This window comes from Saccopteryx leptura, chromosome 4 (assembly GCF_036850995.1).
Source record: "Saccopteryx leptura isolate mSacLep1 chromosome 4, mSacLep1_pri_phased_curated, whole genome shotgun sequence".
Lineage (NCBI taxonomy): Eukaryota > Metazoa > Chordata > Mammalia > Chiroptera > Emballonuridae > Saccopteryx > Saccopteryx leptura.
This window is the reverse complement of record NC_089506.1, coordinates 195,596,115-195,616,271: the sequence shown is the minus strand read 5'-3', so window position 1 is coordinate 195,616,271 and position 20,157 is coordinate 195,596,115. Positions and strand designations below refer to the sequence as shown.

The window sequence follows — 20,157 nt, the reverse complement described above, 5'->3', positions numbered from 1 at the left end:
TAATACTCGACTACTACTATTTAACTTCAAGACTTACTAAAAGTAAGTATCAAGCAATATACTTATTAATTATCTACAGTAACCAAGACACGATGGTATTGATGAAAGAACAGACAAATAGAGCAATGCAAAAGAATAGAAGCTCAGAAACAGATATATGTAAACATGGTCAACTGATCCTAGACAAGGGAGAAAGGGCAATACAATGAAGCAAAGCTGTCTTCTCAAGAAATGATGGTGGAAAGCCTGGACATTCACATACAGAAAAACATGAGTTTAGTCACAGACCACACATCCTTCACAAAAATTAGGCAAAATGTACCAAAGACAACAATGTAAAATATAAAACGATAAAATTCCTGAAAGGTAACATAAAAGTATATTGAGGTGAACTAATATATAGCAATGGCTTTTTCCAAACAACACCAAAGGAACAAACCATGAAAGAAATATTTGATAAACTAGATTTCATTAAAATTAAAAAAAAAAAAAAAAAGTTTTGTTCTGTGAAAAACAATGTCAGAAGAATGAGAAGACAAGCCACATACTGGAGGATAATATTTGCAAAAGATGCCTCTAATAAAGGACTATTATCCAAAATATATCAAGATCTCTTAAATCTCAATAATAAACAAATAAACCTAATTTTAAAAAATGAGCAAGAAATCTGGACAGACACCTCACCCAAGAATTCATACGTATAGCAGGTGAATATATGAAAAGAGGTTCAATATCACATGGCAGTGAATTGCAAATTAAAACAACAGTACAATACTACTACACACCTTTTAAAATAATCAAACTCCAAAACTCTGATAATACCAAGCATACTGATGAGGATGAGGAGCAACTGGAAATTTCATTCACTGTGGATGAAAATGAAAACGGTGCAGCCACGCTGCAAGAAAGCTGAGCAATGTCTTACAAAACTATCCAGACCCTTACCAGAAGATCAAGCAGCTGTGCTCCTTGGTATTTACCCAAAGGAGGTGGAGACTTATTTCCACACCAAGAGTTGTGTGCGGATCTTAACAGCAACTTATTCATAATTGTCAAAATTTGGAAGCAAATCTTTCAGTCAGTTAATGGATGTATAAACTGTGGTGCATGCAATAAAGGCAATATTATTCAGCACTAAAAGAAAAAAAAAAGATATCAAACCATAAAACTAGATGGAGGAATCTTAAATGCATATTATTAACTAGTGAGAGATGCTAACCTGACAAGAGTTGCACGCTGTATGATTCTGAATATATGACTTCCCGGAAAAGACAAAACTATGGAGAGAGTTAAAACATTCGTGGTTGCCATGGGTTGTGGTAGGGGAAAATTGAATAGGCAGAGCAAAGTGGATTTAAAATTTTTATTCTAAGGGCAATGAAACTAATCTGCACGATACTGTAATGGTAGCTCCACGGCCCTACATATATATCCAAACCTACAGAACGTACAACACCAAGAAGAAACCCTCAGGTAAATGGTGATTTTCAGTTAACAATGTGGTAGGCAGTTAGAAAGACATGGACAGAGCAAAGCACAGCAGACCACCAGGGCAGAAAAGCCCTGGGAACCATAGTTTTCGCTCCATAAGACGTACCTGACCACAAGACACACTTAGGGTTTTAAGGAGGAAAATAAGAAAAAAAATATTCTGAACCAAATGGTGTGTTAAAATATTTAATAAAATACCGAATTTTTCACTCCATAGGACACACAGGTATTTTCTCTTCCACTTTTGGGGGGAAAAAGTGTGTCTTATGGAGCAAAAAATATGGTACCTAGCAAGGGACAAAACTGGGTAAACAAGGACCTCACCCCCAGGGTAACCTTCCTCCCTTATCTGGTCATGTGGTTTAGATCCCCCAATTTCATATCCCTGGTCACGGAATTCAGACTCTCTCCAGATCATTCCTCCCTCGGAATATCACCAGTCAGGTGGTTTTAGACCCCCTTTACAGGAGGAACAAACAAGGAAGCTGGAGAATGGCACCTAAGCATTAACTCTTAGAGATAACACCTAGACCTGTTGTGTTTCAGCCCTAGGTCCAGAAAAGAAAGCAGCAAAACCACTGACTAATGACCCCCCTGGAAAGCTAATGCATATTCTATTAAGATATTTCCCTGGGACCTCCCCTGAAAGTCCCCACCCTTAAAATCCCTTAGGATTGAGGTCCCAGGGCACTCTCCCTTCTGCCTCTCCCTCCCCTATCCTCTTTCTCTCCTTCTCCTCCGCAGGTGCATTTTCCTTGCCCCTCTATTTCTCCTAAGCTCTAAGGGACCCTACAAGACTTGCAACCAGGGGAGCAGTGGGCAGCACAAAGGACCCCTTCACGCCTGAACCTGCCTCCAAGGACCCTTCTCCTCTGACTTTCTTCCTACGTGGCCAAGAAAGTGTTCCCTTTCTTGCTGCACTTAGTCTCGACTGAATTCTTTCTCTCAAGAGGACAAGAATCGAGGTCTTGCCTGGCCTGTGGTGGCACAATGGACAGAGAATATCAACCTGGGATACTGAGGTCAGTGGTTCAAAACCCTGGGCTTGCCCAGTCAAGGCGCAGACGACAAGCAATCAGTGTACAACTAAAGTGAAGAGATTATGAGTTGATACTTCTTCTTTTCCATCCCTCTCTCTCCTCTCTCTGTAAAATCAATAAATGAAATCTAAAAAGAAAAGAAAAGAATCAAAGTCTCATCACTCTCCCTGTAACAACATGTTGATGAAGGTGCAAATAATGTACCACAGTGGTATGTGTGATGTCATTAGGGGCAGAGGTTGTGTTTATAAGGAGGTAAAAGGTATATGGCAACACTCTGTGATTTATGTTCAATTTTCCTGTGAACTTAATATTCTACTACAAAATCAAGTTTATTAATAATAATAATAAAAAAGCTCCCCAGGCCACACAAGGGCAAAGGGGTTTGGGAAATTCAGAGCCCCCTCCTCCTTGCATGGGTCAGGCTCTGTCTGGACTGGCCCCCGAATGGCATGGGGCACAGATATTTTAGAAAATCACAATAAAACCTTCTGTCGGGTGGAGGGCGAAGGCTCTATGCTTGGCTGAAAGGGTAATAAACGAAAGATGAGGACTACCGCCCTCCGGTCCAGTTAGAGAGGTAAGTAAAACAGGTACAGACAGATTTCATCATTTCGAATATGTTCCTGACAAGGTTCAAAAAAAAAAAGCAGCAGCAGCTTCTACTTTCCTACTGCTCAGTGTGAAATACACCAGCCTTTGGCAGGACTGTTAAAAATCTTCAGGTTCATTGGTCAACTTGAACCTTCCGTAGTTGTATGATTTTGGGAAAGTTACCCTCTTTGATCCTCAGTTTTCTCATCCATAAAGTGAAAGTAACAATAGTTCAAGCCTTCTAAGGTGTTCTCTTTTTTTAATTTACTAAATAATTAAGATATGTAAATTGCTTAGAACAATGTCTATCTAGCACATGGTTACCACTCCAAACATTATTCCTAACCAAGTCTCGGCCTCAATTCATGTGTGTAACAAATAACATGTCATACACACATATCAGAGAGAAATAATATAGTTGTAAATACCCACGGTAATTAAAATGAGTAAATCCCTGGCCAATTAGCTCAGTTGATGAGACTGTTGTCCCAGAACACCAAGGTTGTGAGTTTGATTCCCAGTCTGGGCACATATAGGAAGTGACCAAAGAATGTACAACTAAATGGAACAACAAATAAATGCTTCTCTCTCTCTCTCTTGAAAATCAATTAATAAATTTTTAAAAAATTATAAAATGAGTTAAAATTATAATCAATAAAGCCCAAATGGGTAACATAAAAGAAAAAGTAACACCAAACCAAATATAACACAATATAACGTATCACAATGGAGAAAAAGAGCAAGGCAGATTTTTTCCTACTGCCAGAATACTAAACTGTAATAGTCTTAACACTGCAAGGGTGTCTCTCAAAGATTCGGCATCAACCAGCGAGGCCTAACTTAGACCGTAAGGCATGAAAATAGAAAAATACAACAAGACGAACATCCAGCTCTTAAACTCTGCAGCTAAGGAGGACTGACAGATCCCTTTAGTCATGAAGGATAAAGAAGATCAAGCTTTTTACAAGATTTACATACATAGCTGACTCTGCATTGGTTTTATCCTTGCTTGGCAACATTCTGAGTTAAAGAACTTAAGCGATTGTAGACTGAATCCAGTTCAGTGAAATAGCACTCAGGCAAGGAATAATAGGCACTGTGGCTTGTATAAATGGCCCCTGAACATGCATAGTCTCTTAATTGGTTCTACAACATTTGTTCTAACACATCCAGAGATGTGCTTACACTGGAAAGTTCCCTTTAAAGAGCATCTTGATCCAACCCTTCATCTGAAACATGAAGAAAACAGAACACAATAATCATCATTCCTCAGAGATGAAACAGAAAAACTTCCTCATAGCAATACCAATTTTGAATTTGCAATAATTTCAAAAATGAACTTATTATCCCTTCTATATTCAAAATTTAAATATGAGCCACAATTCAAGAATTTTACATTCAGGATGCTACTATATAAAACACAGACCTATTATAAATAATAGTAAGTTTTTCCATTTATCTTTTCTAACTATTTTACATGTGTGTCTAATACAACCTCAGTACTATAGCAAATTGCACCTCCTTTACCATGTTTAATCTGTTTTAGATAACACTGCTTATTCTTATATATTAGAATAATTTAAAGAGGCTTAGTTATGATTATATCCACATTACAACTAAATCTATGTTTTTTGTTTGTTTTTGCGAGAAGAGAGAGAGACAGAGACAGAAAGACAGAGAGATGAGAAGCATCAACTTGTAGTTGTGGCACTTTAGTTGTTCATTGATTGCTTTTTCATATGTGCCTTGACTGGGGCACATATGAAAAAGTGACCACTTGCTCAAGCTGGTGACCCCACACTCAAGCTGATGACCTCGAGGTTTAGAACCTGGGACCCCAGGATCCCAGACCGATGCTCTATCTACTGTACCACCACCTGATCAGGCTATAAGTATGTATGTTTTAATGGTCAATTACTTTCCCATTCTGAAGAATACTTGTTAGGATGGCTTTTATCAAAAAGACAAGAAATAACAAACATTGGCAAGGACATGGAGAAAAGGGAACCATTAACCACTGTCAGTGGGAATGTAAATTGGTACCATGATTGTTCAAAACAGAATGGCAGTTCCTTAAAAACTTAAAAATTGAACTACCATATGAACCAGCAACCCTACTGCTGGGTATGTATCCAAAATCAGTATCTCAAAGGTATATCTGCACACGCATGTTCACTGCAGCATTCACAATAGTCAAGATATGGATAGAACCTAAATGTTGATCAAAGGATGAATGGATAAAGAAGATGTGATACACACACAGAGAAATAAATCCTGCCATTTGCGACAACCTGGATGGAACTTGAAAGCATTATACTAATCAAGATAAGTCAGACACAGAAAGACAAATATTGTATGATATCACAAGGTGATTTTGAAGTCCCTTCTTAAAGAGGTTCTGTAATTCTAAGCCTATGTAAAGTCAAAATAATAGGTCTATTTTAAATAGCAAGTTGAAAGCCAGCAATTTAGCAACATATAGATGAAAATAACTTGTAACTATATTATGCCTCTGTACAAAATGTAGCCTCAGGCTGCCGTTTTGGTCATATGCTTAGCTGCTTAATATTTGATTAAAAGAATACATTGGATTCCCTAGTTTCCTTTGATTCTCAGAATGTTCTAGTATTAATGCTTCTTTTGTTCGGAGTAATCAGGTTTTCATATCAGAGCTAGTTCTGCTACAAAGTATTTTAGAAATGCATTCTAAATAAATTCTAAAGGAACCAAATTTCTTGTGCCCTTTGGGTTTAGGGTTAAGATGCTACCCTCCCATCATATTCTCTGGACAGGACACGCCCTCCCTTCCTTTGGAAAAGTCAGACCTATCTCCCACAGAGGTCGGAAAAAGTGGGTTATTAATTAGACCCTCTTGCAAAATGTAACGTGAATGTTCTCTTTAGGGACGAAAATAAAAGTAGAGGAATCTTGGGAGTAATTAGAGAAATGTATCACACAGTGTAGGACTGGATAAATTCTTGGTGGGCCTCTGTAATTCAGATTCCCCCAGTTTCCTTCTGGGGCAGTCTAGCTGCATATATAGTCATTTGTTGGTCTGGACAGATTTTGAGATGTGATGAACATATGATATATTAGTAGTATACTAGGAACCGCAGCTGTTATGCCTTGCTACACTTTTAATGGCTCCTCAAAATCAGACGCCACTATACACAGCAGCACATTTAGAAAGGAAACACTGCAATTATCTGGCCTCATCACTCCATTGCAAATCTGCTAGTACATTACAGTTCATAAGCCCTAATAGACAGTTGTCACCTTTGGCTGTGCTTTTACTCGAGAATGGCCACAGTCTGGATTTATTACTGGGAAGTTGTCAATAGAGACTGATAGTTCTTGCCTTTTTTTTCCCCCTTCATTTTGTTTTGTTTTCAACCTGCAAACCAGGTACCAAAGATTTCAGAGCAGAAACTGATGTAGTCTAAGGCAGGTTCCTTTAACATAACTGTTAGTGAAGCTAATTACTACAAGAAAATTAGAGATCATTCATTAGCCTACTAAGCAAACTGAGGTTTGTTAACAGTGATTTATAATGCCAACCCTTGGGTAACTGTGCTGGTCTTTTCAAGTATATGTATATAGGACCTGACAGTTTATTAAGTGTGCTATATCCTGTCACCAGGGTGCTTTCGTTAAAATGACATTTGTATTTTAAATGCATAAACATTCTTCCAAGAGCAAAATACATTTCGAATGTTTGGCTTCTGAAGTCAAGTGCTGGGAGATCAGTGAAGTGTCTCAAACCCTCTAAGTCTCCAATAACTCTTGTTTACTGCTCAAGCTGACTATATGAAAATGTGACACTCAGAGCTAAAAGAGCACTCTTCCTTTTTAACAAGTCCCGGTTGTATTTTTTAACCTCTTTTCAAATGATACTCTTGGTGTTTCACCAAGCTATAAGTTTCCTATGCAATGGATTGGGAGGCATCTAATTTACAATTTCAGGAAAAATAATTTTTTTTAGAGCAGTTAAGCAAAGGACCGAGTCCCCTGATCTGAAAGATGCTGGCTGACAGTCCATAAAACTCCAGGCCAGATAAATCTATCAAAGGTTGTGTGGATAGTTAGAAAAAAATCTCTGGGGTTTGACACTGCCCATGGCTCATTTTATATAGCTCATACTACCTAATCCAACATTTCTGCCATTTGAAAATCTCCAACCTTCCTTAAAGCCAGAGTCAAGAACAGAAAGAAAAAAATGGAAATCAAGTTACTTTCTGATGATCATGACATGACCCGCCCATTTCTCTGGGTCTGCCATTGCACTTAGCTAAGGACTTCATTGCATTGTATCCATAAGCAACTGGACATACTAACTATGGGACAGAATAAGCCTACAGCCTCAGTATTTCTCAGTGTTAACCCTAACTGAAGAACGCAGAATTCATTATTATTAATTTCAAAGATGACCGACCTGGCCACACATTGAAATCTGACCTTTCAATACTGACATTGAAGAGGCAGGGTCTGTTAAGCAGCAAGGGGACAATGATCTCGCATTTCTATGATACAAAGAACAGCTCAGAAAGGCAGGGATGCCATTGAAAGCATTGGTCCCAAGTGTCAGACATTTTTAGGAAAAAGGTGGCTGAAATAATGGATCTTGAAATATTTGAACCAAAGGCCCTTCAGCAATTATCGGGTCCAGGAGCTGGCAAAATCCTTTTCTTTCCTCCAAAATGATTTATCTTCTCCAAATCTGAGGGGCCACAAAGGGGGAATGGGAGGGAGACGGGGCCACAGATTTACCCTACATTCACTGGGAGCACAGGGGCTGTCATCTCAGCTCCTTGATTAGAGTTTACAACAGCCAATCACAAAGGTTCTTGCAGGTAGTAAGTATTAAAAACACTTAGCCTGTCCCCTCACATAATGGAGAGAAAACAAAAGCAGAGCTGAGAGAAGGGGGCACCAGGCGACACCAATGAGCCTTTCCCGTCTGATTATCTCACAGATATCTATCTATTTTCCAAATTCATTATCTTCCCAAATCGAATTCCTTCTTCCTAGGATTCCTAGTCCAAGGAATGGAAGCACCATATTCATCAACCCTTGGTTTGACACTGCTCTCATCTTTAACAGGTCACTAAATTGAGTCTGCGTCTACCTCTAAGCCATCCCTTCCTCTCACCCAACTTCACCTTGGCATTGTTCTAGCTTCTCCATAACTAACCAGCCCACGTCTGGCCTTTCCCCAGAAACAGGGTATACAGTCAAACCATCTCCACTCTCTAAGCTATTTCTCTGTGTTCTTGCCTTTGTTGCTCCTTTTGCCTCAAATTATGTTGAAAATATAAACATTAAGCAATTTTTACACAATGTAAGCCTCCTACAATTAACTGACCACAATATACACTCCCAAGTCCTCTACGTACATTTATCTAGGATTGATTCGTTTGCCTCATATCAAATTCAGTTATGTATATACCCTGGACTTGAGGGCCAACCTTACATCTTTTTTAATTTTTTTTTTTTTTTAGATTTTTTATTTATTCATTATAGAGAGGAGAGAGAGAGAGAGAGAAGGGGGGAGGTGCAGGAAGCATCAACTCTCATATGCGCCTTGACCAGGCAAGCCCAGGGTTTCGAACCGGCAACCTCAGTGTTTCCAGGTTGACACTTTATCCACTGCGCCACCACAGGTCAGGCCATCTTATTTATTTTAAGGACTAGGAAGAGCTGTTTAATACATTCTTAGGAATTAAAATGAAGTGAAATCTCCATCTGGTGAGCTGTTATAAACTCAGTCTTTACCAATGATTCCAAATGTCCCAATAAAAACTGTAGACCCTTGATGGGACTCCAAATGGAATTTCAATTTAAAAAAAAATATTTTCATTATAATGAAAATTGGTCAGTAAATAATGACCAATAATTCATTTAGAATTAAACATTCATTTCAAATTAAATACTAATAAATATAAATGTTAGAGTCTTATTTAAAAGACACGTTACTCAGCTTTATTTATCTGAAGTGTAAGCACTCAGCAAGTGATGAACGAGTCCTGTTTCAGCATCACCAGCCAGAACGGGCAGGTGGGGAGACAGACTTCCTTCTGCTTCAGATGGGGTTGGAGTCAAGGCCAGGTTGATGTATCCGAACTTTTAAACTTGAGGCCCAGATAACTATTATAAATCCTGTTAGGTTCTCTAAAGAGCCCAAATCTTCTCATTTATATATAGTGTGTCAAAAATATTTAAGAACATTACAAAGGAAAAGATGTGGGTTTAGGAAAGACTAAATTCCTTGAAAGAGAGGATGTGGATGACCCATCACCTAGAGCAGGACCTGACCGAGAAGGTGTGACTACTTATTTAAAAACAAGACAGGCCCTGGCCGGTTGGCTCAGCGGTAGAGCGTCGGCCTGGCGTGCGGGGGACCCAGGTTCGATTCCCGGCCAGGGCACATAGGAGAAGCGTCCATTTGCTTCTCCACCCCCCCCCCTCCTTCCTCTCTGTCTCTCTCTTCCCCTCCCGCAGCCAGGGCTCCATTGGAGCAAAGATGGCCCAGGTGCTGAGGTTGGCTCCTTGGCCTCTGCCCCAGGCGCTAGAGTGGCTCTGGACGCCCCGGAGGGGCAGAGCATCGCCCCCTGGTGGGCAGAGCGTGCCGGGTGAATCCCGGTCGGGTGCATGCGGGAGTCTGTCTGACTGTCTCTCCCCGTTTCCAGCTTCGGAAAAAAGAAAAAAAAAAACAAGACAGAAGTGTCTGTTTAAAGAAAAGCCCAGTCTATCAAATTAACAATTGTGCTTTAAAAAAAAAAAAAAAAGGCCTGATCTTTTTAAAGAAGCTCACTCTACTCTCGCGTAACAATTAAACCCCACTCTGATTTTTTTTTTTTTTTTTGTAACAGAGACAGAAAGAGGGACAGACAGAAACAGACAGGAAGAGAGAGAGATGAGAAGCATCAATTCTTTGTTGTGGCACCTTAGTTGTTCATTGATTGCTTTCTCATATGTGCCTTGACCAGAAAGCTCCAGTAGACTGACCCCTTGCTCAAGCCAATGGCCTTGGGCTCAAGCTGGTGAGCCTTGCTTAAATCAGACGAGCCCGTGCTCAAGCCGGTGACCGCGGGGTCTTGAACCTGGGTCCTCTGCATCCCAGTCCGACACTCTATCCACTGCGCCACTGCCTGCTCAGGCTGACTTTATTTATTTATTTATTTACTTACTTACTTACTTACTTACTTACTTATAGCAACTGTGGTCATACAAAATACCACAAATCAGTTTTAGGAGTTATACAAATTACAGCAAGGGAGAACAGGAGATATTTCAAGGGTTTATAGTCAAAAACTAAAATCAGGGTAAAAAATGAAGCTCTTTCTGACCTTAGAACTCTGGAGGGAAAGCCACAGGTCAGGCTTTGGCACCCCCACCTGTGACCGGTGCTATCAACACAACTTAGGTTATTCAACTGCACATAAAAACAGTAACTATACAAATCTCATTTAAAGATGTGTACCACTACACACTTCCCCTTTATGACATAATGCGGTAGTTCCGTCACTACATAGAAAGAAGTGGGCTCATCTCCTTGATGATCTTAAAGTAGGCACATTACTAGACTTGATCTAATTAAGGATGAACAGTATTAGTTAAGAACGGGGGTAGGGATAAGGGGGAAGATATGGGCAGATAAGTGATGGTGGACAGAGACCTGACTCAGGAGGGGTGAACACCAAGTAGAGTGTGCAGAGATGTGCTGTGGAATTGGGCACCTGACACCTGTCTAGTTTTGTCAACCAGTGTCACCTCAATAAATTCAATGAAAAATGTTCTAAAAAAAGGGATTTTACTTTTTACTTTAATTAACTAAATTAAACATTGTCTTTAATGTTAGGTTTAAGTATTTTCTTACATCAGGATATGTTCAAAAGCATAAAGAAAAGTGCTTTTTATATGGTTTAAAAAAAAGAAAAGAAAAGAAAAATCTCTGGATCACCGAACTTGAACAAAAGCAGGATCCGAGCTATTGGAGACAATGGGCCCAGAATACTTAGATCCCAACCTGGAAGAAGCCTGGCAGTCACCCAGAGGAGCAGGCAGAACACGCCATGCTAACACAGGACAGGATCTCCTTAGTACCAGGAACTAAGTGCAGCCCGGCAAGCCCCTCACCCATGCACCAACAGTAGGTCCCGGCTGCCATATGGAGTCAAGTGCTTGCAAAGAATGAGCCCAGAACTTTCTGTGATGACACACCAGACCCCTGGCAACCATGAGATGTTTTCACTGGTCTCTTCCCTCTACTGCCTTCAGTCACTTCGTTCAGACACCCTAGGGCATCCACTTTTCTTTTTGGGGCAACCAAACAGCAAACAGGTGACACAACCTCATAAAACGTGAATATGTTGAGAACAGGGCTTTTATTGATTGATTGCTATTTAGAAAGACAGAGAGAGGAAAGGAGAGGGGAGGCAGTGGGGGTGAGAGTGAGTGAGAGAAAGTGCCTTCATTTGTTGTTAACACTTCATTGTGCATTCTTTGGTTGCTTCCTGCATCTGCACTGACTGGGGATCAAATCACAATCTTGGTGTTTTGGGACCAAGCTCTACCAACTGAGCTAACTGGCCACGGCCTGAACAGGTTTTACTTAACCTCACAGCCCAACCTCTATTAGCCATCTTTAAATACCTCAAATCTGAGGAATAAAATAAACAAATAACTTTAAATGACAAATTAACCTTCAATCATGTGCGTTATAGAATACATCCTCTAGAATTGTTCATTTCAACATAACCATGATCATAAACGACCATAGAAAATAAATTTCATATTTGTTTTACAGTTACATACAAAGTAAACAGGTATACAGCTGACCAAACACAGAACACTAGGCTCCTGAGAAAGGTATAAGACTGTAACAAGAATAAAATAATCCCATCCTACAGTGGCAAATTGCAAAACTTACTTTTGTCTCAAAATTTCTGATGGTAATGCTCTATTAGCACATCTCTGCAAGCTACTTAGTGAAACCAAGTTCTTTTTTCCGTCACATACTACTGTGGGAATAACAGAAGACAACATTTATTACTTGCTATCATGGAGTGCTGCTCTGTGTACATTAAGTATTTTATCTCACTGAATATTCACAACTCTATTAGGTAGGTGTAGCTGATGCCCAAGTCTCAGGGATATTAAACCCTCTTAAGTCACACTACTAGTCTTCAGTTCATTCTGTCTCTAAGTTAATTATAAAGGATGCAAAATAAAATTTCAAATACATATATAAGAAGAGAGTATGTTCATAAACATTGAATTGAAAAGAAAGCGTGTTCACTGCATTAACAGTTAAAAAGAAAAATAAGAAGCCCATACACTCCAACAAGTTTTGGTATTCTTGCCAAAAAAAAAACATTAAAGAAAAGAAAATAGATTCCAACTAGTCTATACTTCCATTTATATTTAGAATATGAGCTGGGTATGAGTATGTAATGAATGTGTGTGTGTGGGTTTGTGTGTGCGCGCACGCGCACATGTGCGTGCCTGTGTGTATAACACCCACATTATTCAAAAGCTCCCAAAATGTGAAACGTTTGTTCCAATCCTTCTCTATTTTGCCTTCTTAAAGAATTCTTTGCAATATGCTTATGTAAATACTGCTTTCAGCTGCTGTTCTCATTTTTTCAAATCTTCAGCTTAGAAATGGATTGGAAAAGTGACAGACCTAAGCAGATATCGTTGGAACACAAAACCAAGGAAATATAAACAAATATAACTTAAGTCATCAAAAGCAAAAGATTCTTCTTTAAACCATTTACCTTACCACTACTACTAAGTGCAAATAGAACATACTGACTGTGGATAAGGGTGTGTGTGTGTGTGTGTGTGTGTGTGTGTACACACATGCACATGCCCAGACTAGTGCAGGTGTCTATTTTCTTAGCACACACAATTATCAGCATTTTACTTCAGTTCACTCAAAGCTCCACAGGAGCATAAAAATCTAAACAAAAGAAGATTCTGAAGTTGGAGTAATGTTGGGGCAGGGAGAGTATGTAAGAAAACGTTTCCAGGTTGTTTAACCTGACAGGGGAGTGTCTTGAGTTTTCTGATCCCAGAATTCACATTATGATTCAAATGCTTAATAGCTCGTTGTCTCTGCAGCTGATTTGCTTCTGTCCACAGTTCAAAGAGATGAAGAGGATTAAGGATAGAGAAAAATATCATCCTTTACTTACCTGATGCTGACACTTCGTTACATACATAAGTAAATACTATTTGACATTAGAGGTCATAAAGCACAGTGCACAGAATATGTTGGCACTAAACTACTGTACGTTGTGAGTATACCATTTCCACTTAGAAATGTGAAACTCACCAAAGTTGAAGCCAGTACCTGAAATTAAGTATTACATGTGACAGTGTTGGAATGAAAACTGCAACAGAAGATACTTTTTGAAGAGGAGTTGGCAATGTATCAGTGGATTTTGCACTTTGATAAGGTAATAATCCCATCATTGGAAACACATTCTAAGTAGAGTCTTTTGCCATAGTTGAGGGCTGAGCATACATCTGGTATGTGTCTTCTCCATGTAAGTTAATATGACTACAAATGTTTTTATGAAAGCCAAGCAATATGAAGAACAGTTTTACCAAAACATGCAAAAACTTTTATACTTATCCAACATTGTGTAAATGTAAAAACCTCTAGGTTTGTAAGTGCAGACTCTTTCACTCATAATGTTTGTTAGTGAATAAAAATAAACATTCATAAAATCAGAGAGAAAAAAAGTGACAAAAAGCATAATAAAATTCTTGATGTTTTAAGAGACAACTTTTTTTTCTTTCAGGGTGAGCATACTGGCAATAAAATCATAATAGAATGTACAGTCTAGAAGCGATCAAGGGCTAAGTTAGTGGCTTTGGCCATGCTCTGCTGAAGAGAGCACAGAGGGAGAATTTAGCTTTTGGAAAGAGAATCGATCCTGGCAGTCTCCAGATTTCACTTGGAACATCACAGCCCACATCCAGCCTGGTGTGAAGAGATGGCAGATGGGATTACTTCTGTTATTTCGGCTGCTGAAGCATCCTGCTCATCTCTGCAAGCATGAATATTCAGCCACAATATGGATGGGGGGGGGGGGGTAAGTGTGCTGACTGCATTCAGCAGGTACTAAAACGTCTTTATCCTTTTTCTCGCATCATAGATTAATACCAAAAAAAAAAAAAAAATCAACATTCAGAAAATACTACATCCACCACGCTTGAAAAAGAATTGCTATTCAACAACATGATGCTGGTTTTCACACAGTTTTTGTAAATGTATGAAGAGCAATGTGTGGGCAAAGAAAACCAGAGGAATTAGCATGTTATGGGAAAGCAACGTAAAGGCAACTAGACTGAATCAGTGATTATCTTCCACTTCCTTCTCTTCTCATGATCCCATGATTTGCTCAGAAAATGCTGAACTGTGAGCATGGGTCAGGACACAGAGCTGCTGCCCTTCGACCCCACGGCGGGCCCTGCCCTGGCAGGCTGTCCCGTTCTGTCAATGATACCTCTTTGTGACTATTTTCTGTTTACATCTTAGAAAGGATTGTTGCATCCCAAAAGGGCAATTTTGCTATAAATAAATGAAATGACTATTTGTGACAAATATGGTGACAATACCTGAGGTGTGCCACCATCCCCACCACTCCCAAAGGACAGAGAGAAGTCTAGAAATAAAATAATACACCTATCTTTGCTAAAATGAGGAGTTTAATGATCGCTGAAAAGAAATCTAAAAGGCCACCCAGTTAGACTGTGAAGGGAAACACCCATCCATGAAAACACCAGTTCTCATTAACACTTTCAAGGCGACTGATTGTACTGGGGGGTGGGGGGGGGGGGGCTTCTTCCCAAGAGATTTGAACATTGACTAAAAACCTTAATACATAATCTGAATTCCATCCTCTCCTCATGACATGTCACACTGAAAAACAGCTGTGTGGGAGGAATGGCTTGAGCCAGTCAGGTTTCCCTGTGTCCCCTCATGCTGCCGGGTAAGGAGCAAATGTCCTGCATGTTGGACACTGGACCGACATTGCAGACCAACTAGATGATCCCTGGGAGCCCAGCGAGTTACTTAAGTAAAAAAATAAACCAATTCTTAATAAGAGGCTGGTCATCAGTGTGCTCTTTAGGACTGAGAGGAAATTTCCTAGACGTTTTTCACATCCTAATGGGCACACATGGTGGAAGTAAAGCAAGCCGAGGCAAGGCGCGCGTGTGGAAGTTGAGGTACACTTACGAAGTAGCCTGTCCCCAAGCTGGAAGGAGCTGAACTCTGCAATAAAGCATAAAGACAAAGTGGAAAATCAGCAATGGTCTTTAACACGTTCCAACCCACACAGCTCATTACCAGCCCCTCGCCGGCTTTTCATCGCTCCGTCACAGCGCCGGGGTGTGCTGCCCCTTGTCATCTGCTCCTGATACAAACACCGTGTTGCTTAATTTTCCCCTTTACATCTCTCAACAACTCGTAGATGCTAACGTGCTATTTACTGAATTCCAAGCTTCTGCGGTGGACGTAATTGCCAATTTATTTGACAGGCAGCTGGGTAATGAATTAATGATGGCATTTCGCCCTGCGCTGAGACTAAACAGACACACATCAGCCTGCCTCTCTGACTTGCTGACATTCAATGCCCTGGTCTCAAGCTACGCAGTTTTGTGGCCGCAAAGGGGCAGGCAAGAGGAAAAAGCCCAGACTGAATTGAAAATAAAAAAGCCCGGTGGGTTTGGATGACTTTTCCAGTGTATGACCTACTTGCCAGTTTATTCCCTAAAGGCACCAGTTAGTACACACAGAGCGCTTTTCAAAAATGAGACATTTTGTAAACATAATTAGTAGACGAAAATGCAAAGAATGTGTGGGTAAAGGAAAGCAGTAAAAAGCACCGTTTTTTTTCTCAAGGCTTCAGTCCCAAGAATTACCCATCTAGACTTCCACAGACTGACACGTGGAGACTGAAAAACAGTATGTAGGGCATCGCTTCTTCGGGGAAGGAGGCCAGGAACAGAATGTGGCTTGTGGTTGCGACTGGCTCATGATTCTTTGTTGTAGGTTTGCTTCTTTATTTTCCTACAACATCTCAGTACAAATTCTTTAACTTTTAGGGTCCTCTTTTGTGAAAAATACAGGTCCCAAGCAAGTCTGAAACAAAAAGAACCAGCTGAGGTCCTCACAGAAGGGAGGCCTTCTCCTCGACTGGCCCAGCTGGGCGCTGTGCCCCCCCTGCAGTGGCCCGACTCCCACTCCGTGGCAGCAGTGTGACTCAGTTCACCTGCCGCTCTTCCACCTAAATGCCCCTGCTCTGCAAACCACAGGTAGCAGGAACCATTTGGTTTTCTCATCATTGCTTCCTCAGAGCTGAGCACAATGCCTTACACTCAGGATGTATTTAAAAAGTAGTGATTGAATTAATGAATCTATACATGAATGGATGGATTGTATAGGGGGAAATGGTGAATTTAATAGCTGCAAAAATACAGTAGCTGTATTTCTTCTTGCTTGTCAACTGCTCCTGAGAAGGAATTGTAGTGCTGTAAGTACAAACGGCATTCGTATCACACAGGGGCAGTGTGCTCCTGGGCATTCCTAAACGCGGCTCCCAAAGCCTAAGTTTCTTCACCTCCCTGTTTCAGACAGGCTCAGGAGAATCAAGGACAGCAGATGTGTGATCTCACTCACTGGCCTTGGTTTAAAAAAATCCTGCCGCATTCTTGATCCCATAAATGGTACATAGGGAGATCCACAGTCGTCATGGAGACAGCTTTCACGGCAGTGATTAGCCATGTGACAGCATCACCTATTTTCAGCACCCACAGCCTTGCTTGGAGTGCAGGAAGGCAAAAACCAGGTTAGGTCTCCACCAGCCGGGAGTCATGCCCCTGGGAGGTAAAATCATTTTAGGATGAATTACTCAGAGAAAACATGGAATTTGTTTATTTCATAGGGTTCTTTTCCCCCTTCCTGCAAATGTATTTTATCCCAGTAGAAGTAACCCTCCAACCCACCTCCCCACCCCCCACGCACATATCATCTTATTGTATACCAAAGAAAATTACATACATTAGGTCTCCGGAAGCTCTGTTATACTCATTTTGCATATATATTGTGCATTACTCAAGGAGCTGGATGGAGGAGAGGGCTTTGTTGTGCATATTTGTTCTGGCTATTGTTTATGCAGGTCTGACTGAATGAGGGAACAGTGGGTATCATTTCAATTTCTGATGTCAACATCAAATTACTTATTTAATTTCATGCCTGGCGAAGCATTGTATAGCTACACGCAGAATCATTTCACTTCATTTGTTATGCTGTGTTTTCGTGGCGATTGGCTTGCCTTCCGACTGACAGCTTTAATTAGGACATGAATTTGATTGCACTGCTGAGGAATTAACATAATGCAACAAAGCATTTAAGGACCCTGCTTTACACCCCCACACACACACACACATCGGACCCGTAGAGAGATCCCGGCACCAGACCCTCGCTCACAGGGCAGGTCCACGAGTCTCCACGTTTGTTAGAAAGCACACAGAACCTCCAAGTCAGAGACTCCCCACATTTTCCAACCCACTGCACTCACTTTAAATTTTTTTTTTTTAAATAGGAGAAGAATTTGTGGCAATAAGTTGTGATTTCGGGACCTGGCAGAAAACCCTGTAGAAAAATATTCTTCTAAATCTCCTTTGCCAAATAGCCATGGCATTGACATTTCCTACCCTCTTACACTCTTCTGGGCCATATTGTTCTTGGCCGAATGCCAGCTCCCTTCAATCATAGCTGGTGAATTTTAACAGAAACATCTCTGAAAGAAAAAGATTTCTCCTTGTCCAGTGCCACACTCCCAAGAACCTGACTGTGGCTTTGTACTCCGTGGGACACCAACCCTCCTGGATAAAAGGATCACCGTGAAATACAGGTAACAAGGTCTGAGACCAGCAACAGGGCAGGAGTCGGGCTCAATGACAGCTCCTGACATGCATTGCACCCTGGGGCCTTGCTTTCCAGAAGGCCCAGAAGATCTTGGTCACATAGGCCTAATCTCAGCCTGGGCCCAAAGATAGCTGCAAATATTTGTTAACACTAACATTTCCTCAAGTCACAGTTCCATGAATACCCCAAACCATGGGCAACAATAAGTGATGCTACAAAAATGGAATGTTTAGAAACACCTTTTTACTTGACAGGTGTCCCATCAGTGATGTGTTTACAGATGTGCATTTAGAGATTGGTACTGCCTTCTCATGTCATAGAAACAGAGGCGGGTAACCAGAGGGAAAGGCCTAACCCTGACCCCTGAACCACTGGATGAAATAAAGTCGTTCTCAACAATTTCTAGTAAGAGGAGGGATCTTCGTTTCTCTTGCTTAAAAAGAGAAAGCCATCTGTCCACACTATATAGCAAAAGTACCCAGAGAATCTAGAAAAGCCCATGAGTCCAAACTGAGGCTTGAAAAGAGATTAAAAAAAAAAAATGCAACAAACAAAGGCATACAACAGCACTTGAAATAACATAGACCAATGTTTAGGCAAATTCTTCCTTTGAATAATGAAAAGGCCTTTGTTCTTATGTCTTCAAGTGAAAGGATTGCCAGTTCATTCATATTTGCAAGGCACTAGGTAGAAATTGGAGGTATAGAGAGACTGAGAAAATAGAGTGGGAGAAAGTGTTTAGCAGTTTGCATTAGAAGACAAGAATATCAGAAAATGCCAGCCCGCTGACTGTGTGATGCGTGGTTTCTGGGCTCATTATAAGCCATCTCCTGTTTAACATGGCCTTTTCTTTCTGCTATGTTATTTCTTTTTTGCAGATTTGACCACTGCTCTAGCAATCTCTGCAAATTACCCACCTCGATCTCATTATGTAGCAAAGGAGAGCTTTCTCACAAACACACTCTGCCTCCATCTCCAAGCTACCCTGGGCTGCTGGAATTGTAATAGGATGCGCAGTTGAAAGACATCTTCCAGGAGGGAGAATGTTGCTGCTGACATTCAAGTCTGCAAGTGGATATTCATTAAATGCTCATTCTCCTCTTTCTCACTGCCCCCCATCTGACTTTCCCTCCATCTCTGTCACTGAGCTATCATTGAAGCTACTCATTAAACTCGCAAAGTTAACATTTCTGTGTTAACAGCTTACCTACAACAAGGGATTTCAAAATTGATTATCCATCTAAAATAGATGTGCTCCATTCATTAGAGATCTACACAGAGAGGCCACAGCTACTGTTACAGCTCTCTGGGTATGAAATGGATGTGTGCTCCACCCTAGACGAGATGTGTGCTCTGGCCCTAGGGCTAATTTAAATAGAATATTTAAAATTGTTCCAAATCACCAATTGTGTCTGACATCCCTGCCTACCCACCCCCACGTTAATGCTTTTCTCTCTTGGGAGTGAAAAGCACAAGGACTATATGGCCAAGTACATTTCTTGCAAAGGTCATGAAGCAAGCTTATTTATGGATTTTCTGTAGTGTTTTAGGAAACAGTGACAATTAAAAGAGCCTGAAATCTTAATTCTAAGAAACCCGTCTTCGGGATCAGGTCACTAACAGCCGACAAAGACGCAAAGCAGTGTATCGGGCTGGGGAAAGGAGCTGCCGGGAAAATTCAAGTCAAGATGGAGGGAGGGCAACAACGTGGAGAAACAGCGTCAGGCATTGAGGCATCTGGTTGCTTCCAGCCTCAATTCTCCAACCCTTTATTATAGCTGCTTCAGCCGCCATCAGCTTTATACTCGAAGGCCTGTCAGGTTCCCTCGCTGATTTCACTCTTTATCTGCAGTCTTTCATGTAAGAGGCCCAGATTTTTAAAGTAAAAATTATAACGACATTCCTTTAAACATTTTCAAGAGGCTCTTAAAATAATAAGTTATAGTGGGTTGAACAGTGTCCCCTTATCATTCAGAATGTGATTGTGAGGGTTAATTTTTATGTGTCAATTTGACAAGGTCACTGGGTACCAAGATGTTTGGTCACACTTCTTGTGATTGTGAGGGTTAATTTTATGTGTCAATT

General features: G+C 40.6%; 1 protein-coding gene across 3 annotated transcripts in view; it reads right to left on the bottom strand.

Annotated features, from left to right (window-relative positions):
- AUTS2 (activator of transcription and developmental regulator AUTS2) overlaps window positions 1–20,157 on the bottom strand; it is a 1,175,598-nt gene that overhangs the window by 629,522 nt on the left and 525,919 nt on the right. For all 3 annotated transcript variants that reach the window (XM_066382453.1, XM_066382455.1, XM_066382454.1), the window contains exon 4: window positions 15,379–15,414. In XM_066382453.1, coding sequence (XP_066238550.1) covers window positions 15,379–15,414 — 36 coding nt within the window. The remainder of the gene's footprint in view (window positions 1–15,378; window positions 15,415–20,157) is intronic.